Source organism: Mus musculus, chromosome 10, assembly GCF_000001635.26.
Source record: "Mus musculus strain C57BL/6J chromosome 10, GRCm38.p6 C57BL/6J".
NCBI classification, from domain to species: domain Eukaryota; kingdom Metazoa; phylum Chordata; class Mammalia; order Rodentia; family Muridae; genus Mus; species Mus musculus.
This window is the reverse complement of record NC_000076.6, coordinates 77,580,561-77,605,534: the sequence shown is the minus strand read 5'-3', so window position 1 is coordinate 77,605,534 and position 24,974 is coordinate 77,580,561. Positions and strand designations below refer to the sequence as shown.

The 24,974-nt window shown below is 49.9% G+C and overlaps 1 protein-coding gene across 2 annotated transcripts; it reads right to left on the bottom strand.

The window, feature by feature from the left end:
* Nucleotides 1-6,802: 6,802 nt before the first annotated feature.
* On the bottom strand, nucleotides 6,803-23,880 carry Pttg1ip (pituitary tumor-transforming 1 interacting protein). Of its 2 annotated transcripts, none has more exons than NM_145925.3 (6): nucleotides 23,608-23,880; nucleotides 18,232-18,284; nucleotides 15,793-15,901; nucleotides 12,518-12,689; nucleotides 11,625-11,671; nucleotides 6,803-8,507 (listed from the first exon to the last, which is right to left on the bottom strand). In NM_145925.3, exons 1-6 carry the CDS (start codon nucleotides 23,711-23,713, stop codon nucleotides 8,470-8,472), a joined length of 525 nt encoding a protein of 174 aa, NP_666037.1. In that variant the 5' UTR covers nucleotides 23,714-23,880; the 3' UTR covers nucleotides 6,803-8,469. The 2 variants fall into 2 exon arrangements, with proteins under 2 accessions (NP_666037.1, XP_011241564.1); XM_011243262.3 differs by lacking the exon at nucleotides 23,608-23,880 and adding an exon at nucleotides 19,131-20,126.
* Nucleotides 23,881-24,974: the final 1,094 nt, after the last annotated feature.

Genomic DNA, 24,974 nt, shown 5'->3' with positions numbered 1-24,974 from the left:
TTCTCACTATCTAGCTGCCTTTCTCCCTCCTTACGTAGTCCCAAAGTAACCACTAGGTGGCTTGGGTGGGTGAGAGTGACAGGCACAGAAAGCTTCCCTTCTGACCTACCATTTGCTGTTTCTGGAATGCTATTGTGGACACTAATAACCCATTTTACACAGCACACCAAGATGCCTAGAAGTTTAATAACATGCCCAAGGAGTCAACTAGATAAGCAAAACAAGGGAAGCTTGAGCTGGAAGATCCATCGGGAGCCCTGGCTAAGGGGTCAAGAGTGTCCTTTCCTTGTATCTTGGCGTGAGTTTTTAGAATGCAGCCCACAGGCCCTCTGTGTCTGTCTGCTAACACCTGCAAATCAGGCCAGTCAGGGCTGACACAGTCACCCACAGTCGTCTCAGGAAGGTGTTGATTGGCCGTGTTCCAGGACCACACAGCAGCCTCCAGAGAAGTGGCGCTCTGTTTGACAGAAGTATGTTTCTGTTCCAAGGAAGGGCCAGCAGACAAGTATCCCCACTTCCTGGTAATACTGCAAAGCTACTAAGCCAAGTGTCTGTGAAGCCAACCTTTTTTAGCCTTTCCCCTGTACACATGACCTTTCTTCGAGAAGTTTGTCAAGGTCTTCCACAAGGACGCATTTGGAACTCATCCCACACCCAGACCAGACCAAGGTATGGATTTTCCTCAAATACAGATCATGGTCATCCTTAGCTGAACATATCTCTGGAATGTCCAGCTCAGACTGTGTAACTGGGAGACAGGACTCCAGAAACCAGGCTGACTGAAGCAGTTGTTGGAGATCAGAGCACACCTTCCCTCCACTATTAGCTGTGAGTGACTCGGGGCAGGCAGTGTTCAGACCACAGTGTACCACCAGCTCTAAGATGCCAAGCATTATAAAGTGTTGTATTAACAGTTTATAGGATACAAGAATCAAACCTGAGGGTCTGTGGCTGAGGGCATCTGTTACCAAGTGATCGGAGAACAACACGTGCAGCACAGGATGGATGAACTCGGCACCTACGTGAGCTGCAGCAAGAAACAGCCACACTGCGATCCATTCACACCATATGATGACCCATTCACACACTGAAAGCCTACCATTATGCAAAGTGAACAACCGGTAACAGGAAGATGCTCACTCGTGTGTATTTCAAAGCCTGTTCTTAAGATATGTGTATGTCTATGTCTATGTCTATGTGTATATGTAAACAGAACACTCCGTTTTCCCAAAGGACCTGAGTTTGGATCTCAGCGCCCCTTCTCCAGGACGTCTGGCACCCTCTTCTGGCCTCTATAGGTACTGCACTCACACACACCTACCCATACACAGAACACATACACACACCTTTTTTTTTTTAATGTTGTAAGGAGGCCCCTTGGGCATGGATGAGACCTTAGCATGACTTTGGTTACCTGAGAAGAGTGGCTTGCCTTGCATGGGGCATCCCAGCCTGCCTTCATACAGCAGACCCAGACACCCCATAATAAGCTGAGGTTCCACACACACCTAGTCACACACTCTTCCAAGGAGACAGCTGAGGATCAAGAACAGCATCCAGAGAAGATGAAGAGAGGGCCCTGGCTGAGGAACTTCCCAAGGGAAATCAAGGGACTCTGGGGTCTCAGGGAAAGAGAGGGACGGGAAGAAGCAGAGGCCCTGCTGAATCAGTACAAGTGTGTATCCACCTGACCAGAATCCCGGATCAGTGCAAGTATGTATCAGAATCTCAAGGAAAGAAAATGGAACAAAGAGACACAACCTAAGACATTTCCCGAGACTAAGCAAATATGTTCATGTTTCTTACAGACTTAAATAAATGGCTCTACAAATGGAGCATGCTTTCAAGTACCAAAAAGCCAGAGAAGGTTGGCTCAGAGGAACTCCCTGTAAGGATGGATTCTAAAGGTTCCTTGCAGTGAAGGATGTCCTGGTCCTGTTGCCTCCCATAGCTGCACGGACACCAGAGAGGCAGAGGCTGGAAGATCGCGAGTTTGGAGGAGACTCCTTATCTCAAGCTAGCTATTTTAAATTTTTTTCATAAAGATTCCAGGTAGCTAGCAACAAGGAGACTTTCTCTGAGGAAAGGAAAGTCAAGAAAGGAAGGGTGCTTGGCCTCCCCACAAGGATGGACCTGGAACTGAGACCCAAACCTGTTCCTTCCCTAAACTGGTTTCATTGGTGTATTTTGCCACCAAAGCATGAAACTAGGAAAGAGGCTGGGTGTAGCCTCCCCCAACCTGAAGCGAGCTGACAAGGACCTTGTCAGCCACTGAGGTGGGGCCACCTGCAGGGTAGTCTTCCTACTTAGATGGCTATATTGTTATGTCAACTACCTCTGCTCTTCTCCGAGACTCTGCTACCTGCTGAGAGACCCTTGAAACGTCCTATCCTGCACTTCGCCTACAGGCTGTCTCCAGGCACCAAGAATGAATTGGGGGGAGGGGAGACTCCCCCCTTTATAAGCACAGACTCTTAGTAAACTTTGGGGCCTTAATCAGAGAAAATTTGTCTTGGCCTCATTATTTCTCTCGCTGTCTAGTCTTTCTTTCAGCCCCAGCCTGCCTTCCAGGAGTACCCAGTTCTTGTAGGCCAAGGGCAGCCTGCAACTACAGCTGGGTAGCTGTATGTTCAGCCCTTGCAGCCCCAAGACCATCCTGTCCAGTTACAATCTGGGCAAAGCTTATCCGTCTTCTTCCCACCAGCAACCTGAAGCAGAAAGATTGAGGCAAAGAGTCCATGTGAAGATACTGCGCAAGGACTCCACTTAGCTGATGTGTTCTTTTTCTCAGAGTCCAGAACGAATGTTTACAAAGAAAACCGCATGACCCAGTCCAGGAAGCTTATCCAGGAGAAAGAAGCCCACAGGAGAGGGTATGGACTTAACCAGATAGACTGGGAAGTAGCTGTGATTAATACGTCCAGGAAATGGATTCAAAGACAGAAACTTTGCACAGAGAAGTAGAACATATTTCAGAATCCAACTGAAACTCTCCAAAACAAAAGCAAATGAGATCTGAATCCACTGGATGACCATAAAAGCAGATAAGATCCAGTGGAAGAGAAGATTAGTGAACTGGAAGATAGGGCAGAAGGAAATCTTCAGACAGGCAGGAAGACCATGGAGCATACAGTGAGAGGCCTGTGACGTGGGCCCATACACACAGGTGTAGCGAGAATTTTGGTTTCTTTTAAAAACCCAGTTATGGGCCCACCAAACAAAGAGCATGCAGGTGCTGAACCTAGACCCCCAACACACTTGTAGATGTGCAGCCTGGTCTTCATATGGATTCCCTAACAAGTGGAGTGGGGCTCTCTGACTCTGTTACCTGCCTTTGGATCCTTTTCCACTACCTGGACTACCTGGTTGGGCCTCAGTGGAAGAGGATGTACTTAGTCCTGCTGGGACTAAATATCTACCAGAGCGGGGTGGTACCAAAGGAGGGCTTCCTCTTCTCTGAGGAAAAGGGGAGGGGTAATGCAGGGAGAGATTTGTTAGGGTGGGACTGGGAGGGCGAGCTGCACGCAGAATATAAAGTGAATAAATAATTGAAAAAAAAATCATGTAAAGATTTTTTTTTAATTCCAGCTGTGGGATAAGAGGCTGCTTATCTTTTAAAATCCAAACTCTTTTTACAATAAAAAGACTCTTAACTGTGAGATCCATTAAAATATTTTCTTCCTTCGAGAGGGAAAAATATCCTGATATATATATACAGTCACAATCAAAAGCAAAAATTAAACTCCAACAGTCCAGCACAATCACAGCAGGTGATTATGATTTGCCTCGTGCATTTGTCAGGGTCTGTCTTTTTGCCAGCTGCAGGTAGTTTAACTAGGGGCGATCTCTGGAGATGGTATAAATGGGAAAACCAAAAACCTAGTTATGTTACGTGAATATGTTTTTGTTTTAATCCCAGGTGTGGGATAGGGGCCGCTTCACTCTATCCACAGCTGTTGACTATGACTGTCTCGTGCTTTAGAGGGACGTGATTTTTGCCAGCAGCAGATAGTTTAATTCTAGAAACTCTGGAGAGGTCTTACCTCGAGACCCCAGAGGGCCTGTGGCTGCTGCCGCTGCTGCTGCATTGGCTATGGCTTGTTTGCTGGATAGTCTGAAGATGATTGGACTTGGCCCAAGAAACCCCATGCCCCTCATGAGTAGGAAACAGTTGGCTGAGAGAAGCCTATGTTCCTTTCCCCCTCTAATCTCTTCCCTCCTACCAAAAGCAGCCATGGGTGCTGTTAGCTGGCTGGGTGTTGGGACCTCACCTGTCACCTGTCACCACCCCTCAATCCCATAAGTGGTACTCACAGGGCAAGCAGTCTCTCACTTTGTAGGGGTCAGCCTCAGCTTTGAGTTCTGGTCCTGCCTTTGGAGCTCAAGCAGAGGGGAGTGGGGGGGAGAGGGCTCACAGTTGGGGGTCAGACCAGCTTAACCCAGGGCTGCCACTGTCTCCTGCTCTACCTCAGTGTTCTGGGGAAAGGTGTCCCACGGGCACCAGTGCCATCCACACCCAGAGGGAATGTGATGAAAGAGGAAGATATGGGGGCCCATGCAACCAGAGGGGAGAGAGAATCCCCTATGGTTTTAATCTGTGTTGTGTTGGGGCTTGGAAGGGATCAGGGTGGGATAAGAATTAGAAGGGAGGTAAAAGTAATAGAATATAATAAAACAGCTTAAAAATTACATCAACAGCGGCTAGAGAGATGGCTCAGTGGTTAAGAGCACTGACTGCTCTTCTGAAGGTCCTGAGTTCAAATCCCAGCAACCACGCCGTGGCTCACAACCATCTGTAATGGGATCTGATGCCCTCTTCTGGTGTGTCTGAAGACAGTGACAGTGTACTTAGATAAAATTATAATTAAATCTTTTACAAAAAAATTACATCAACACCTTGGATCGAGCACTGTTCTGCACTGGCAGACAGATGCAGGGCCACCCAGCCAAGATGCCACATAAAAACTAACTGTGAGAAGCCCCAATTCACTGCAGTATGCCTAAGACACATTCCCTGGGTCAGGTGACAACTTTTTGATAGAGTTCAAAGGAATCAGACAGTGGAACAAGGCTTCAGAGGTAGTCTCTGGGACGGAGGATCTCTCAAGGCGGCAGTGTGTGGCGAGGGTAAGGGAGGCAGAGCAGGAAGAAAAGTCAGGAAAGGCTAAGAGCCAGAGTTAGCAAGCTTGGGAAGCCAGCAAGCTTGGGGTACCAACGGTTTCTCCTAAGGAAGCCAGGACAGAGTGCTAGGCAGGTCATATTGGCATGGCTGGTCATTGTGGCTGCGGATCCTACCCAGGGTGCATTACTGACCAATGCCAAGCAGCCAGCCCAGTGCTGATTCTCTCTCCCCTCTGGTTGCATGGCCCCCCCCTATCTTCCTCTTTTATCACATTCCCTCTGGGTGTGGATGGCACTGGTGCCCGTGGGACACCTTTCCCAGAACACTGAGGTAGAGCAGGAGACAGTGGCAGCCCTGGGTTAAACTGGTCTGACCCCCAACTGTGAGCCCCCCCCCCACTCCCCTCTGCTTGAGCTCCAAAGGCAGGACCAGAACTCAAAGCTGAGGCTGACCCCTACAAAGTGGGAGACTGCTTGCCCTGTGAGTACCACTTATGGGATTGAGGGGTGGTGACAGGTGAGGTCCCAACACCCAGCCAGCTAACAGCACCCATGGCTGCTTTTGGTAAGGCATGACATCTCATTCTTAAAACCAAGTGTTGGGAAGGAAGGGTTGATGTAACCCCCACCCCCACCCCAGCACCACCCCCTCTGTCTGCAGACACAGGAAATGGCTGAGTGAGCCCCTCCTCAACCCAACTACACTGTGCTATCTTCCTGCATGAGTGAATGAGAGTTCAAGCTGAGGATACTCTTGGATTTAGAGCAGTTCCTAGGTAGCTCCCCTGGAACATTAAAGATTCAACACATCTAACATCTGGCCAACTGGATCCCCAGAACTTCTCTTGGCCTTCCCACACCCATCCAGATTTTCTCTGTTATCATCTAGGGTGACAACTGCTAACATCATTTGCCCAGGGTAACCTGCAAAGGGCTGTGGTCCCAAGACAAGGCTGGGAGAGTGGGCTCCCACCTGCTCTGGGACCTGTCCTCACCTTTTGTGGTCTGTTGGCAGGTCTGACAGTTTGGATGGCCTGTCCCAGGGCTTGTGTTTCCTATAAACACGTCTGTCCAGGGACATGCCTCAGGAGGGCAGACTTTTATATCAGAAGGCTGTTGACATCCCTCCCTGCCCCCTCCCCTGCATATTTCAGAATTATGTTCTAGTTCCTGGGCTTGTAAGCCAGTCTCTTTATTTTAGTGTTAACCTGAACGCAGCAGAGTCAGTTTCCATGCCCAGTCCCCTATGTCTGTCTCTACTACAACAGTCAACAGGTTCAAGCAGCCAGGCTGAGCTAAGACAAAGGACCCTGGGAGTCAACAGCCAACAGCAGGTCACAGGCAGACTCGGCAACACCTACACTTTTATCTATGCTACACCTACCATGCCGATGGTGGGCACCCAGGGGCCAGTGTCAGCTGACAGCCATGCAGAGCCACTTCCTCGGCCCGGCCACCTTTGTACCAGTATAAAAATGGAATGCTGAGCTTGGTGGGGTGGGATTGGACAGGGCAGATGACAATAAGAACCTTTCTACATGGAGGGTAGACGGTGGTGACCACTTCAGGACTGGCCTAGTCAGTCCCTGTGGAACATGGTACACAGATGACAGGGCAAATCCACCTTACCTGGAAAGCCACAGCCCCAGTCCACCCTTGGGACAAAACAAAGAAATCAAAGTCATATTCAACCATTTTATTGGACAGTGGTTAAAAACTAAGGCACGGGGTGTGATGGTGTCAGGCTTGGTTCTGTGGCTTCATGCTGCTCAAAGGTAGGCACAGACCACTCCCACGAGCACCTGCTGCACTCCTTAGGCTGGAGAATTAAATACTCTAACATCAGCTCAGCAACCTAACAGGTACAATTTATACAGGCGACATATTAATACGAAGTTCATCAGGGCCTGTAAGGAGGGTTCCCTTTCAATAGACAGGAGAAAGATAACTCTCAATGCCTGCTATAATACTTAAGAAATGTTTGACAAGGCTTTAAGTTCCATCAAATGCCTAGCAAAGCAGAAAAATGGTAAGACTCCAGATTGTGGTAAAGGTTATTCCCTTACTTTGTGGAAATCTGAAGAGAGGAAAATATTAATCCCTGGACAGACTGACAGGTGAAAAGGTTACCGAGATGCTAGGTGAGGTCTTAGGCATGAGGGAGCCTACAGTAAGACCACCTCATCTGCTGGTGGCTGCTTTCCCAGAGGGAATATCTTTACTCCTTACCCTGCCATCAGGGTTGTGATCTGCTTACTAGGACACATCTGGATTTCAAAGAAATGTACAGCGTGGACGGAATCTCAGGGACCCGAGTGTCTCCTGACAACCTTCCCAGGGCCCGTGCGGATGTGTCAGGCACGATAGGTGAGGAGGCATGGCTGGAAGCAGGGTGGAAGTGAGGTGGGTGTCTATGCCAGCTCAGGCAGTTTTCCTGGAAGGCAGAATGGTGTGGGGTCCTCCTATCTTCCTACACACTCAGCTCCCACAATGGGATGGCCAGTGGAGATGCTGTTCATCCTCCATGATACATACAGGACCAACTCAACAGCTGCCTGATCTGTGGAGGGAGATGTCCAAGACCCTCCACAAAGCCCTTCTAAGGACACTGGAGTCCATGCACCAGCATGCTGGACATTCAGCACTCACAAGAGGATCAAACTAAATTCAGAGCTCAGGTTTCCCACAGCAGGAAATTCTCAGTCTAGTAAAGACTGAAAATGAAAAATGTCATCCAAGAGGCCTGGACGTCTCATGGCAGGTTTTGGTAGGACTGCTTCCTGAGGGATTATTAAAGACTTCAGGTGACTTTATAAGCTTTTGTGCTATTGGATGGAGCTGGGTTAGGAAGGCAATCCTTACCAGACTTAGGGACAGTGCCTTCCAAGAGGCCACCAAAATTACAACAACAAGGGCCCATCACAGCAGTGGGCCTACAGACAAAACACAGCCTTCAGGAAGCAAGGGTGGTGGTCAGTTCTTGCCTTAACAAAGTAAACATGACTCTTGCTTGTTGCAATGTGAATCTTCCAGCAAGGCCACTCAGCAGCTAGTCAGCACCTCAGGCTGCCAGCTTCGTAATCGGCTTGCAGAGTGTGGGGACCAAGTATACTTCCTCCCCCCAAAAAGGACATCAACGAGATTAAGGTCTCAGGTGATTACATACAGACACAGAGGGAACAAGAGTAGGATTGTCCTCTTAAGGCCACACTGGTGCCAGTAGAGGCTGGAGGGATCACCCAGGTCAAGGGTGGCCATGGTGGTGAGGTCTCTGCAGGCTCTGCTGGGGAGTGCATTCCCAGGAAACTCTGGAACTGCACGATCCACCACAAGTGTGTGCCAGCCACCTTAGAACTTCTCATACGGGTTTTGTTCTTTAAACAGACCTGAGGGAGAAAGGGAAAAAAGAACTCGGTTTACAAATTCACTCACTCAACTGGAAATAAGCTCACAAAAGCAATGTATAGCCTTGGGTGTTCTGGCTTATGCCCATAATCCTAGGACCAGGGAAGCTACGGCAGGGGGAGTACTGTGAGTTTGAGCCTAGCCTGAATTAGAGCAAGAAATATCTGAAACAAAACTAAGCAAGACAAAAGGCTAGGCTACCACATCTTTAATCCTAGCACCCTGGAGGCACAGACCAGTGGCTCTCTGTGAGTTCGAGGCCAGCCTGGTCTACCAGTAGATTTCTAGGCCAACCAGAGTTACATAGTGAGACCTTGTCTCAACAACCAACCAACTCCAAACCAAACAAAGACAAAGTGAAACAAAACTGCCCGCCCTACCTCTGCAAAACACAATACACCTCAGCCAAGTTTTACATGACGATTTAACCACAGTTCCAAGCAAGCTTCTATACTATTCTTGACCTGTGCTGAAGCTGAGCTACAGGTGACTTTAAAACTGAAATAAAATCTGTCAGGAACTGGAATCCCAACTGTTCCTAAGAAACGAGCCACAGCTGAAATCACAAGTCAGGAAAGTTTCTGAACATGTTTCTTTCCACAGTGGTGACAACCACACAGAAAGACCAAGCAAGCCACTTCACCTCAAACCTCCTAAGAGCTGTGGCTGTGCCTGGTGAGTCAAGACTATAAACTATAAAAAGAGCACATGCCATCAAGTTGAGAACCAAGTATTCTAGTAGTCCTGGAAACGGGATGACTTTACCTAGAGTCTGGGGCACCCACCCACTTTTCTCTTTATTTTCTTCCCACTTATTCGCATCTCCCTTGTACCACCCCCACATCTCACTTGTATGACTTGTAATCTGCTGACTCAGATTCTGTTAGGGCAGAGACACCAGGATCTCTATGTTCTGCCCACCCAGAAGCCCCACACACATAAAGATGAAGGACAGAGATTAATAGAAAGGAGAAGGGCTAGCCAGGGTCAAGGACAGCTGTGATGTCAGAGAAGCCCAGGTCACAGTGCAGGCAGCAGCATGCAGAACCTGCAGCAGGAGCGCTGGGGAAGAAGCCCACCCCCCTGCCCCCGCCCCCCAGCTGCAGCACTGCTCAGTCCCAGTGCATGATGGGCCAAATGAGAAGAGATGCACAGCTCTGACGCACGCAAGCAGGGATGGCTACAGCCCCTGCAGGGAACCAAAGACTCGCACATTTAGTGTCCAACAGAGAAGCTGTGCTGTACAGGGGCATCTGGACTTTGCTATAGCATGTCCCCAAATAAGAAAATGAACCAGTGCCATGACTTGAACAAAGTCTCATTTTAGTCAATGAAGCAAATGTTCCGATGTGAGCTCCATGATAGGGTCATAAATGCCCTGAGTTAATCTACAGATTCACCTATTTATGAATTCTGTCTGTTTCTTCTGTTTGTTTTGAGATGGGTCTCATTACACAGCTTTGGCTTGCCTGGAACTTACTATGTAGACGAGGCCTGCCTCCAACTCTTGGAGATCTCCTTGCTACTGCTTCCAGTGCTAGGATCAAAGGTGTGTGCCACCATGCCTGACTTCCATTATGGATTCTTATACATGATAGCAGTATCAGGAGATGGGACCTAGCCCTAAGGGCCCACCCTGTTCCCACTGCTGTCCCCTTAACTCCTTCATGGCTGCTGTAAGGTGAGCAGCTTTCCCTCGCCATGGTCTGCCTCACCACAGGCCCACAGCAGTGCATCCTGGACAGAAAACTGTGACACTGTGAGACAAAAGAAGTGCTTCCTCCTAAAGATGTTTACCTCAGGCCCTGCTCTCAGCACTGAGAAGCCAACATACAAAGTGGTATAACTGAATTCCTGGTGGGTAAGGTCCTTAAGCATCACAAATATGATCTCTCCCCCCCCCTTCTCTCTACACACACACACACACACACACACACACACCCTCAAAGCTATATTGATCAGTAGGTAAAATCCTTACCATCATGTCTAAAGACCCCAGGACCCAAATGCCAGAAGAGATGGCTCCCAGAAGTTATCCTCTGACCTCCATATGTGCATGCTAGCATGTTTGTATGTGAGAATGCACACACAACACACACACACACACACACACACACACTAAATAAATGAAATAATTCTAATGCCTATTTTGAGGTAAGATTTTAAGAATTTTCTTCATCATATTTCTCCTGTTAAGATAGTGACTCAAGGCTTGAAGAGATGGCTCAGTGGTTAAGAGCACTGACTGTTCTTCCAGAGGTCCTGAGTTCAATTCCCAGCAACCACATGGTGGCTCACAACCATCTAAAATGGTGTCCGATGCCCTCTTCTGGTATGTGAAGATAACTACATGTATGCACATACATAAAATAAATAAATCAATCTTGGAAAAAAAATGACAGGATAGTGATTCAAGGCCAAAAAAGTAGGTTCACAGCTGGAGCGTGAATGATGGGTCAGCTTCCACAGCACCCAACCTCTGCAGCCATAATGTCCAGGCAGAAAGCTCCAGTGCCCTTTCTGACTTTAAAACCAACTCGAAGCCAGGAGTAGCAGACAGAGTCACGTGTGACCCTAGAGACTGAGGATCCACCATGCTGGGCTTCTACCTCAATTATTGGCTTACACTTGGTAGCCATCACCAGTCTGGTTCCTCCAGTCACTCCCCTGTTTCTCCAAACAAGATGATGTAGCAGAAAGCATGGAGGGAGGGGTGGCAAGCCTTGGTCTCAGCCAATCCTCTGATAAAGAAGAGTGGTCTGAGCCCGTCAGAAGACAGTAAGAGACACGCAACAGGGAAGAAGCCTCAGACCCAAGGCTAGCTCCACAGGTGTGTGCTATTTTAAGGCAAATGGGCACGAGCAGCTATGAACAATCCTCCTGCAGTGTCATACTCCACGACTAAGAAGAAAGCCTGTGGCTGAGACCAAAGCCGCCGGAATGGAGCTCCCCTCTTCTGAAGCACACAGTGCGGTCTGTCTCCAGTGCTGCCCTGGCAACTAACTGCACAGCTGCCATCTCCAGTGGAGGACCACTCTCTGGAAAAGCAGCAGCTGTCCACATCTCTCCCGGTCAAGAGAAACCCAGCTCTTTCTTACCGTATTTTTTCCTGATTTCATCATGTCTTGACTTCATTTCCGCCCTCCTAAAGAAAAAAAAGAATACAGAAATATTGAGTCACATCTACTTACAACAACAAGGTCCTCTCCGACCCCCAACCCCTTCACTTCCTGTGGCAGAGGCTAAAGGCTCCTTTAGCACTCTCCACGAGCCCCTCAAAAGGGTGACTGCAGAGCCAGTCTGCGGAGGCTGCTCTGATGGCCAGTCTACTATTTTCCATCAACTAATTCTGACTGGGCACGGTGGTGACCACCTGTTACCCTAGCACTCGATTGACTGGGGCAGGAAGACGCAGAGCTCAAGATCAGGCCCTCTCAAAGAATAAACAAACAATAAAAAGAATTCAAATGTCTAATACTGTGATTCTTTAAAAGTTCTCATGGAGAAAGTGCACCGGGTCAAAGTGTGGCATCAGGTGACCACGAGAAGGCGACTGTTAACATTTATGTATGTTACCTGCTTCAGAGCTGAGCTCCTGGTCACCATCTGCCTCCAAGTCTGCATGAGCCCCAGCACACACGAGGAGACTCAGGGCTCTGGGAACTAGGCAGCACAGCCAGGGTCTGCCACACAGTCAGGTTACTCCATCATTACAGGCTGGAATGGCAGCCCTATAGCTACCACGGCAGGAGGTGGAGGAGCACTGCGGCACAGGCTTTGCCAGCTTCTTCCACTAGTGAAGAGTAGGCCAGGCACTTGGGGTCTTAGACATGGCCAGCTTCTCACGTAACCTCAGCTCAAGACAACAGTGGACAACAAGCAAGCTACATTTCTGGAAATGGAGATAGCGCATAACTCATAACCCTTGCCTCTCATAGCCGCCTTCCTGTCAAGTCAGAGGGAAGCGCCTGACCGAGGAGCCCAGCCTCACCTTTCCTCCTGCCGCACTCTCCTCTCCTCCTGCTCTCTCATGGCCCGCTCATCGCTCTTGTCTGGCTTCCGGCTCTTCTTCCGGCGGCAGCAGTAGCAGCAGCACACAGTGATGCCCAGGAGCACAGAGCCCCCCAGGACCGACATGGTGATGATCAAGGCCTCGAAGTTCACTGCAAGCCCAAGCACAAAGCTGAAACCGGGCAAGCACGGCCTGCCTCCACCCCCAAGGGTACCACCTCGTGTCAGGGGAGCAATCCTAAGCACGGGGCCTGGGCATGGGGCTCCTTTCAGCCAGTGTCTACAACTTAAGATTTCTAGATTAACCAAACAAACTAATGAGATAAGACAGCCTTTTCCCCACTTAAGACCAAAAGAAGAAAAGATGTCAAATGTGTATGTCTGTTTCAAGACCTCCTGACTCCTTAGTGCTGCCTATAGTGGGGAAAGGCCTGACCACCAGCATGTGCACAGCCAAGCATACAGACGCCCCAGTATTTAAACATGGCTATCCGGTGTCAATGGCATGATGTGCTAGTAGAGCCAACCTTCAGGAGCTGATACAAACTGAAAATAAACTTTAAGGTTCTTCTAAATTTCTCTTAAAGGTCTTTATATTAAAACTAGCCAGGTGGTGATGGTCTATGCTTTTCTTTTAATCCCAGTGCTCAGGAGGCAGAAGCCGGCGGATCTCTGAGTTCAATGCCAACCTGGTCTACAAAAATAAAACCAGGAAAACCAAGGCCTCAAATAGAGAAACCCTGTCTCCAAAAATAAAAACACCAAGCAAACAAATAACAGTCAGAGAAACCAGGTGGAGCACCAGGAGGAGCACACTAGCCCATGGCTTTAAGTCTAGCACTCAAGACAGAGGCAGGCAGATCGCTGAGTTCAAGGCCTGGTCTACAGAGAGTTCAGAGCCGGGACTACACAGAAAAACCTTATCTTGAAAAGAAAAAAAAAGAAAAAAAAAGAAAAAGAAATCCAGCCAAGGATCCTCCACTACTGTACTCAAGCCAGAGGAAGTTCAAGAGCCCCGAGGTGCTTTTGCCAGTGTGCCCAGTCACTAAGCTCAGCTCTGCACCAAAGCACTTCAAACCCCCTTGCTGCAGGGCTCCCTCAGCCAGCCCCAGCTCAGTGGCCCATGCTCCTCCACCAGACTCCTTTCAGCTTCCAAGCTCGTTAAACTCAGAAGCAGGCATTGCAGCAGCTCAGATCCCGTGTTCCGTCTACCCACGGTGCCAGTCCCAAAGTGTGCAGAAAGTAGCAACTTGTGTGGTTAGAAAGAAGCTCTTCATCGGCATCAGTGGGTGGTACAGTTTTTAACTACAGAATTCTGTAAAGCTCAACCTACAAAAGAGAACATTTAGACAGCTGGATCTAACAAAAACTAATTACTCCCACAGCTTCTCTGACAAGAAGCTAAAGTCAGCCCCAGATAAAAACAGAAAGCTGGCCCTGACGGGAAAGCATGGGCTCCACTGTAATCACTCAGGGAGACTCATGGGCTTCTCCCCCACGTGCAAACATGGCCTGACAAGGAGTGACACCTTGCTCAGCACAAAGGTCAATGTATAAAGTCTTCTCTTCAAATTAACATAACAATAACACTTCAAGACATTACGATGAAAGACCTGAGTAAAAATTGTAACAATTTTCCTAGAGGAGAAAAAAAATGACTAAAGGTTTTTCATAAGAACTGACTGTCATGGTGCAGGCTGACCATCAGTATGATAAGCCACGCCGACCTATGGTGAAATCAGGAGGCTTGGTGGCCTGCCCTCAAGTACCCTCCTCTGCACAGGGGGGTATGAACCCTGTGCAACATCCTCCATCACAAAGCCAGGCCCAACTGCTGGTTTCAGTCCCTCAAAACCCTCAGCAGCAACTGAGCGTGCTCACTGGGAACCAGGCCCGCTCTCACCAGGTACAAGGCTGCCTCCCACAGGCGCCAGCTCACCCTGTTGGCAGCACATGGTAACTACACTTGCTGACAGCTACCTGGAACTTCATCTGTCCTGCACTGGGAGCGCTGTTTTGCCATCCTGTAACTTGGGTGGCAACTGCATAGCACCAGACAATTATCAAGAGCACACAGCGGCTGACACAGCTCAACACCTTCAGTCACTAGTCAGGCCAACAGCTCACCCTTCTCCACACACCACCCAATGAGTCAAAGGCAAAACAAGTGACCGCCCTCTCTGCTGCTGCTGGCTGATAGGTGAGGTGGCACTGCTGTATGCTGTGCACAACAGTTCAGGTGAGGCAGCCTTAGTGGAGTGGGGGAAGCAGTGCAAAGCAGGGCGTCCTCCAGTGAAGGTCTCAGGGCCTGGGAGTCGGGGACACTTGCAGAAGCTCTAGCATGGTCTTCCTTGTTCCTCTAAGTATGATAGATAATCCTGGGTGTAAGGCAATCTGGATTCACACATCAACGACAGGAGATATCTGAGTGGCAAACAGGTCCCCAAAGCTGAGGGCCCCAGGGCCAAGACCTCAGGCTTCTCTGTGCCAGGGCAGAAGGACAGACACAACAGTGCTTGGACACCAAAGACACACCACACAGACGCCCAGTGTCTGCTCTCCTTGCTTTCTGGATTCCCTGGGCATTTACAACAGCCAAGGTGTTCTACCTGAAGGCCAACAGAATTGTAAAAAGACAGCTAAACAAGATGTAATAAGGGGCAGAGAGGTTCCATGGTGCAAATTCGAGGAACCATCAACAAAACTATATCCTAGTGCTCTGCGAGACACCAGCTCCTTCACAGGCCTGGAAGAGGCCTGAGTGATCCCAAACCTAACATCACCAAAGGTAAACACAGCTCACGACAGGAAAATGACTTTCCAGACAGCAACAAACAGCACAAATGTACTTAAAGGGAAAGCTGAAGCCATAGGTCTAATCTCTCTCATGGGAGGAAAATGACCACCACAGACATAAGCACACAGCCAGGCATCTGGGCTAACGGGGTCCACAGCCGGGGCTCACTGGCCAGCTCAGGCTCCCAGGTAGCACATCACACACATGGGCCATATGGACAGGCACTACACATGCCCTTCCCCACCCCCCACGATGCGGGCTGTGCGGTCCTGTGGCCAGTGATGCTGAAGCCCTCTAGGTCCCTGGCTGCTTGCCAAACAGCAGACCCCCACAGGGCCCCTCGCTTCCTTCTCCCAGAGTCAGGATGCAGCATCCCTGGTGACTTCCGCTGACAGAGCATAAGCTCCAGAACCGGCAAACCCCACTGATTCTGCAAGAAGTAAAGGAAAACAACTTACCCCAGCATACGCCCCAGCGAGCGGAACTCAATTTACAGAGAGAAGCAGGGGGCAAGATTTTCCTCACTGGGTAGTCCATACACGCCTTGTTCTCATTGCACCACAGACACTGAAAGAGACCGGCATCGGGAGACCCTTCAACAGACGGCCTGCCTCCAACGCTACCCATGCCGCTATCCCTCTAGACTAGACGGATCTCGGGCATCTATCTCCCAAGTACTCTTGCTCTCCCTGGTTGCCCTCTGCTCCATGGCCAACACAGTGGCTGGCAGTCCTGTCCACCCTACAGAGCCATAAGGTCCGGAAGGTCGTTGTGCTCCCGGGGCCTTTGCGGCCTGCTTGCTTTCTCTGTCCCCTTCCTCAGGCCTGAGAATGCCTCCCTCATCTCCTCAAGGAGGCCTGCCCCGCCCCAATTCCTGCTAGCAGCTTCCTCCCACAGCATGGCTCCTCACACTGAACAGTGCATTTCCCTACAGCGCAGGAAGTCAGATAACTGGGGCCTTCACTGAGCACCCAGAGACAGGACAGGGGAACCTGAGCACCCGTAGGTGTTTGCTGAACAGATGGTGGGGTTCAGAGGTGCTTTGTAGGAGGTCATGGGCCCCATCTTACACCACACTAAGTGTCTGGTTTTGAAGGGTGCTACAGGGATCATTGAAGGATCAGAAATAGGACAGACCCTCCAGGGGACTCTACTAAGCCCTCAAGAGTTGGGGTGTGAATGGACCTGCAAACAGCAAACAGACAGTCCTGTCATACCAACACGCGTCAGAACACAGAGCAGGTCCCACCACACCCAGCACACAGTGCTAGACAGGGCTGAGGGTGACCAGTACACAGCATAGCTGACCTAGATAGGTGTCCCTGGGAAGACTACACACAATCACAGGCAAAGAACTCTGCTCTCAAGAGCACTAGCCTCTGCACACATCTGCAGAGGAAGCAAGCCACCAGATCTTCAACAATTAAAAAGCAGGTTTGGGTCTCAGTTTGGAGTAACATCTATCACAAGAACATTAAAGCATGTCCAGGGCTAGTGTCCACTGTGTATTTACAGCGGTTCCTGACACTCCATGGCAAACTGCAGCAAGTCCTGGCAGATTCTGTTTCCATCCTAGGGGTTCCGTCCTACATTATTTTTGGTTAATAAACGAGGCTCAAGCCGTTTGGTGTAATCTTTCATTTTCATGTGACTAGGAGCTCCAAAGAGAACACAGCACTCTCTATGGGCATTGTTTTGTTCTTAACTGAAGAGGCCTCTGAACTCAGCAGCAGCAAGGATGGCGCAGCCTCTCTCTAGGCCACCGGTGCTCAGAAGGCCTACAGGTACCCTTCTCTTTCTAGCACCTTGATTCCGGGCAGACCTTTGGGTCTGGGCTAGCCTTCTCCACCTTGCCTTTCTGAAGCCTTGCTGTCTGGGTTCAGGGCAGGGTCAGGCCTCAGGCTCTACCCAACTAGACTAAGCCACTGTGACCTCGGCAAGTCCCTCTGTGGACTCTGTCCTCACCAGGCATAACCCAAGTTAATGAGGTTACAAGGCTAGTACAACAGTGAGCTATTTGTTTTTTAACTACTAAAATGGCCTCCTGGGGGTAGGGGGTGGGAACTAGAACCTAGAGAGTCAAGAAAACCCACCCATGGGGTAGGAGACTCAGCACTAGCAATGTCAATACTGAGGCAGGAGCAACAGATGATTTTTAGTTACCAGATCCTGCCGCCCACTGGAGTCTCACAAAGTAACTAGACACAATTCAGATCTGCACTGCTCCTTTAAGCATCTTCTACTGCTTTCTAAGATACTCCTAACGTCCTGTGGTAGAAGCCAAGCCTGATGATGAGACACACGCTGCCCGGCCCCAGGATGCCACAAATCCTCCCTGCAGTCTCCAGGGAGCAGCCTCCTAAGACTGCTTTCTGACCATCTGCTGCTCCATTTCTGTTCCCCCCTCAGAGTTCCTGATGTAAGCTGCACAGCACTGAGCTAAACAAGCCCAAGAACTCTTCAGCCTCAAGGAGCAGCACAGAGGAGCCTCCCAGGCTGTCCAGAGAGCAGGCTCCCACCCTGCAGAAGCCAAGAGTCCTCCCAGGACATCTAAAGAGCTCTGCTGTGGAACTATTGCCCACTTGCTGGCCCAATCAAAACCCAAGGTCACCCCTCAGAGGCCCACTTCATTCCAAGGTGACCCAGGCAAGCAGTCCTAGTCATCCAAGGTCAGTACAGGCAGCTCTAGGAAGGGTGTATCCCCACACTGCCCAACCAGGTCACTGGCTATGCTGGATGGAGCCTGCACCTTTCATGGGAAGGCTTCAGGTCCTGAGAGAAGCTGGGATAGTATGTAACAACCACCATGAAAAGCATCCAACTCCCCAATGACAGATCGCCTCAAATACAAACACCTCCTTGGACTTGAGGGCAAGGGTCTGAGCCGATTAACTTACGGAGACATTCCTGAGGCACTCTTCACAGGATCTGTTTGTGTACTCAGAGCAACCTGTCAGGAGAGACAAAGGTATCACTGGAGGGGAAGAATAAAAAATAAACAAGTGCTGTGAACCTCTGCCCGAAATGATCGAGACTCTGCTGGTACTGGCCTGCTTGAGGGCACCCGACTTACTCCTGCTGCAAGCAAGTCACCAAGCAAGAGCCACTCCTGCAAGACAGGTGTGTTTTACAGCTCTCCTTTATAGGGGAACCATGAAAATGCACCCACTCACCTGCCAAGACCTACTGCTACTGCCATGCTCCTGGGAGCAGGAGGCCACAGCTATACAGTGACATGCCTAGAGGCAAAGCCAAGCTTGCAAACTTACCTCTGGATCTCAAGATCCTGGGGCAAGCGTCCCCAGCCAGGGCTATGCTTTCCAAACCCAAGAAGCCAAGTGGTGCCGGCCTGCTCCAGTCATGCAGAGCACCTGGGGACAGGGCCAGCACCCAAAGCACTATTTTCAGGAACAGGTCAAAGTCTATATAGCTATCAGCCTTGGAACGCAAGCAAATCAAATGTATGGATGTAGCATATACATCAAGACTTTCTCATGCTGTCCACCTGGTCCATTGCTCCTGCCATCCCTTAGAACAAGCACACTTTAGAGGAGCACTGCACTCAAGTCATTGGTTGCCAGGGAAACACAAATTAAAACTCCACAGAGATACATGCATGAGAAAGGCTAAACTTAAGAGAGATGACCAGGGACAACACAGCAATGAGAATGCACACTTGGAGTTGGTCCAGCCATTTTTAGAAATGGCTGCTCCTGTGACTGGCAAGCCCACTAGAGATATCTTATTCAAGACATCAGAAGACATACCACATAAAGCCCTTGGCAAGCATGCTCACCGTATCTCTATCCATAATGACCCAACTGGAAACAGCCCAGATGTTCACGGTTAGAAGGAGGGACAGCTAGACTGGAGTATCTATACAGTGGATCAACATCAAGCCACAAAGAGAAGTCAAATAAGTGAAACTGACGGACACCAGGTGGGCTGAAAGAAGCCTTCTATCAAAGGCCAAGTGGTAATACACAATGTACACTCATCACCTAGCGTGAGTGCAAGAGCGTTGGGGAAAGATGCTTGGCTCACTGGGTTGCTAGGTTGCAGTCTCTTCATCTAGAGTAGCTGGACTGCACAGAGAAACTTACCCAGGGGTATATTTAAGCTTTCTAACTTCACAAGAAGAAAGACTTATCTCAAGAGAAAAAACTGGTGGGGAGCACACCTGCAAGCTCAGCACTTGGAGGTTGAGGCCCAGGTTGAGTTCTGGGTCAGTTTGAGCTACACAGAGATCCTGCCTCAAAAAGACACAAACAAAGCAAGACTTGGCCCCGGTGCTCTGCCACCGACCTGGAGGGACACCCAGGAAAGGCTTCGCCTGGCTAACAGCACAGGCCTATCAGCAAAGGGACAGTCAGGTGCCACTACACACTTGATCTCCCCCAGCTCTATTTACAAAATCTAGAAGGGAAAAGTCGGAGCGGAACATAGTGGCAACTGCCTTTAGTCTCAGCACTTAGGAGGCAGAGGCAGGTGGATCTCTGGGAGTTTGAGGCCTTCCTAGTATACATAGTGAATTCCAAGGCAGCCAGAGGTACACAGTGAGACTTTGTCTCTAAGGGAAAGAAAATAGAAAGGGCAACATCAGCCGGGCATGGTGGCGCATGCCTTTAATCCCAGCACTTGGGAGGCAGAGGCAGGCGGATTTCTGATTTCTGAGCCTGGTCTACAGAGTAAGTTCCAGGACAGCCAGGGCTATACAGAGAAACCCTGTCTCGAAAAACCTAAGAAAGAAAGAAAGAAAGAAAGAAAGAAAGAAAGAAAGAAAGAAAGAAAGAGGGAGAGGGAGAGGGAGAGGGAGAGGGAGAGGGAGAGGGAGAGGGAGAGGGAGAGGGAGAGGGAGAGGGAGAGGGAGAGGGAGAGGGAGAGGGAGAGGGAGAGGGAGGGAGGGCAACATCCAGCCGGGGATCTATCTCTACAGACTGGCTTTCTGAAGACAAAGATGGACGGAGAAGCTCAGAGGAAACTGAGGAGATTGGAAATGATGTAAAAGTTGAAGTGACTTAAAATGGCCCTAGGCTTCAGAGGTAGAGAACGGAAAGCAGCTCACTGAGGAAAGTGGTAGATCCGGGTGTGGGCTATGCAGTACATCGAGCATTTGAGTTCCACTCTAACACTCCAGCTTTGGCAACTATGTTTAAACTGAGCTGAGGCTCTCCTCATTCTTAGAAGGAATTACCTCTGAAGAATTCAGGGGTAGAGGCCACCTCAACAACTTACTCCCATGATTTGTCAAATAGTAACAAGCTGTAAGACTTTAATTTGTCCATTTGCAATATTTAAAATTTAAATGAGCAGATTTTACAGTAAGCTAAGAAAGACCCTAGTGGAGCTGGAGAGATGGCTCAGCGGTTAAGAGCACTGACTGCTCTTCCAGAGGTCCTGAGTTCAAATCCCAGCAACTACATGGCAGCTCAGCCATCTATAATGGGATCTGATGCCCTCTTCTGGTGTGTCTGAAGACAGCTACAGTGCACTCATATATATAAAATAAATAAATCTTTTAGAAAGAAAGAAAGAGAGAGAGGGCTGGTGAGATGGCTCAGTGGGTAAGAACATCCAACTGCTCTTCCAAAGGTCCTGAGTTCAAATCCCAGCAACCACATGGTGGCTCACAACCATCTGTAACAAGATCTGACGCCCTCTTCTGGAGTGTCTGAAGACAGCTACAGTGTACTTACATATAATAAAGAAAAAAAAAAAAGAGAGAGAGACAGAGAGACAGAGAGGGGAGGGGAGGGGAGGGGAGGGACAGATCGACCCTAACAAGCACAGAGAGGGAGCAGCACAGTATGCGGTCACTCAGGACAGCTGCACCATTAGCTGGTTGTACTGCCCCTTAGCGCTCCTACACCCCCACACTGGGATCCTTCTCATTAATGCTGACAGCTGAGGGTGTGCTGAACACACCCACTCTCCAGCGTTTTCAAAGTCATCCACAAGAAAGGATGGTCTTGCTTACTATCAGCCCACACAATGTCCCCGGAATGACGAGGTCCGGATCTGTTACAGGATGTTTTGGTAACTGGGCTTTTGAGAACTGAAAGACTGAGTTCCAAGAAACACACCCTGAGCCCCTGAGTCCCTGAGAATGGCCATGCTGGCCCTGCCCATTACTTGGCAGTCTGAATCCCCAGGGGCCAGCCCTCCTCCTCCACAGACCTTGTGTACCGGAGAGCATCAATGGCAGGCATTCTGGCTGAAGTAACTCCCAGACTCATGTGGCAAGGAAGGAAACACTGACAACCTGCTGCCCCGTGGCTCACATTTCAGGGAGGCCACACACAGTATCTCTCACCTCATCACGGGACACAGCCAACCACACACTGGAGATAGGAACAATGTCCTTGTGGTTTCTCAATGCTGATCACGGATGTCCTGACTCTGAGGCACTGTGGCTTAGAGTTCAGTTTAGAATAGCTATTTACTCATTATTAAAGAACTTTCAGACTCATTTAATAACTAAATGGAAAGGCAATAAATAGTGACTCGCTTCTGAGTGGGTCCTTGACGTTTCGGGTGAGTCGACTCAGGTCCTCAGGACAAAAAGACACACCTACATGTGGGAAAGGAATAATTGTGGAAACTAAGGAAGTGAACCTTACTCATTGTAAACCTATGAAACATGCTGCCATCTCCTGTGCCCCCAAGTGAAATGAACTTGAAAGGGCTTAAGAGTGCCCACTCTGGTGACAGAATTCAGAACTCAGAGGACATCTCGAATGTCATGTTGGGAGTACACTTGCTTGACAAAGTAGTCCTCAACACTGCACTGTTTGAGAAAAGGAGGGGCAGGACACCCCAAAAGGCATGTATGCAGTATTGAATAATACAGTTCACTAAGGCAGGTTCCTCAGGGACAGAGGGAGGGGAACTGCAGATTCCTCTACAAACTGGGGTGTTCAGTAAGGACCCACTACTTGGAGACCTGCACCAGCCATCACTGTGTCTTAGTGTTCCTAACACCACTGCAGCCCTTTTAGGGACTGTTTTCCCAAGATGAAGCTCAGAGACAGTGACTCCACACGCCATTAGTAGAGGGTCCAAAAGCCCTGTCAAAGTGTCCTCAATGTCGCAAATTTCACTCTACGGATCTATAATCTACTACAGGTTCTGTGAAGCACACAAAAAATATTTAAAGGGTGAGTTTTGCCAGGCAGGGCAAATGCTTTATGGTCAGCATTTGAGAGGCAGAGGCAGGCAGACACCTTTAAGTTCAAAACCAAGCTGGGCGTGGTGGCACACGCCTTTAATCCCAGCACTAGGGAGGCAGAGGCAGGCGGATCTCTGAGTTCAAGGCCAGCCTGGTCTACAGAGTGAGTTCCAGGACAGCCAGGGCTACACAGAGACACACTGTCTCGAAAAAACAAACAAAAAAGTTCAAAACCAGCCTGAACCCAGTCTCAAACAACAAAAAAAGGCGAGTTTTGGGATACAGGATACGGTAATGTAAATTTATGCAAATTCCTTGTAAAGACTAGCCGTTTTAAACATCAGCTATCTCCCTATAGAATGTCAAGGAGTAGAATCCTTACACCTAACACGTGGTGGTTGGTAACAGGTGAAGGTTCGTGCCCCCCCCCCTCCCCCCAGTATCGCAGCAGACACCCTTGAGACACTGGGAAGGGTCCTGGGTCTCCACAGGCTCCCCAACACTCTGCCTGGCATAAAGTCCTTACTGGAGAATCTAGCCCCAAGTTCCCCGGGGCGGCCAGGGTCAGCTCCTTTAGTCACCCTCACCAAGGTAGCAGGAGTGAGGCAGTCCCAGACCGGTCCTAGGCATACCTGGGAGCAGATAAGAAACTTAAACAGAGAGACGCGACAACTGGCAAAAGGTCACAAAGAGAAAACACACCGTGACAGGCTAGAGTGTAAAGACACCTTGAGAGAGCCTGAGCTAACAAAAATACTCTCTTGCAGCGCCTCATCAACTCTAGCGAGCGTACAAAGGTCAAAGTTGACCAAGCCTCAGTCTTGGACACAACTTGTCAGCTCCCTGATTCCCCTCAAACAAAAACAGTGCTGGAATGCAGATGGTCCCCGAGATGCTAAGCAGGTGCCGAGGCGTCGGTTCCGACTAGCCGAGTCTTTCGTGCCTCAGGGCACGACGTTAACTTCCAGCAGAGGCTGGCTGCCTTACCCAGCTTCAAGGGAGGGCGTGAGCGCAGAGGCAGCCAAGCCCGCGGGCTGGACTCCGCCCTGGATCCGACCCGGCCGCCCTCCTCCTACTCCTCGGCCCCTAGGCCCACGGGCCTTACCCACTCTCGGAGGTTCCTGCGCGGAGGCTCCGGACAGAAGCAACAGCAGCACGGCACCGAGGAGCATCACCCAGTGCGGCGTCAGCCCAAGGTTAGCAGGCGCCATGGTGAGTGCGTCGTCGGCGGGGACCTCAGGCGACTCAACTCCAACGCCGAGCTAGGATGTTTCCACAGTAAGCGCTCCGCCTCCGTAAGCTAGCCAGACGGGCGGAGCTTGCGAGTGCGCAGCCGCTGGCTCCGCCCCCTGACCTCCGCCCGCCTACGGGCGCAGCTGAGGCTTAGCACGCCTGCGCGCTGCTGGAACTGCGGGGAGGGAGCAATAACCGGAGCGTCAGAGCAGCGCGCGTGCGTAGTAGACTACTAGGCTGGGCAGTGGACAGCGAAGCTTTGCCACTTGCTCTGGAATGGAGCTGCTGGACTCTGAGGCGGGTTCTGAGGCTCAGCTGCTCTGCCTAACACAACTGCTCTGTAGCCGCCAACCCTTGGAAACCTCTGCCAGTCCTGTTAATTCTCTGCCAGAGCCGTATGCGTGTCCAGAGGGCAGGTTTTGTGGATTTACGTTAAAACAGCATCCAAGCTGTCTCGAACTTGTTACTGAAAGGCGTTTAAATCACTGAGGGAATGTGGAGGGTGTAGCTTAGATGGTAGAATTGCTTGCCTGGCAACCAATGCATGCACAAAGCCTCCGAGTTCCATCCTCAGAACCTCACAAATGAGTCGTGATAACACACACCTATCATCTCAGCACTTGGGGGTGGAGCATTGGAAGGATCAGAAGTTCAAGGTCTTCCTTAACCAATGAGACCCTGACTCAAAGAAAACAAAACAAATCCTTATTGATAGTGACTGGGGACGCAAACTTGAAGACACAGGAGCTTTGAGTAAGAGGGTACCTTCCCTGCTTGATTGTGCATGAACCAGAGACCTAGATAGCCAGACACCAAAAAGATCAATGCGGGACTCTGGATCCCAAGTTTCTCGACTCATTAAAGACCCAGACTCCAGTAGGAGTAAGCAAAATAGGATACAAGCTTGAGCCCACCAGCTTTATGTCCATTTGATACAAGCTAGTTATGACTGTAAGTGTTGCAACTCTGAAGGGAAAGGCTTGAAGCGTTCCAGCTCCACTCCTGGTGCTGCGGCAGAAGGTTTTCCCAAAGGAAGTATAACAGTTCTGCTGCAGGAGGGGGTTCCCATGGAAAGTGTCACAGGTCTGCTCTGCAGAGGAAGACTTCTCCAGCCAAAGTGTAACAATTCTGCTTTGCCAGAGGGAGGCTTTCCCCAGTGAAAGCGTTACAGCTTTACTTCGGCCAGGCAGGTTTTCCCCAGCCAAGTTCTGTTCCGGGGAAAATGTTACAGCTCTGCTA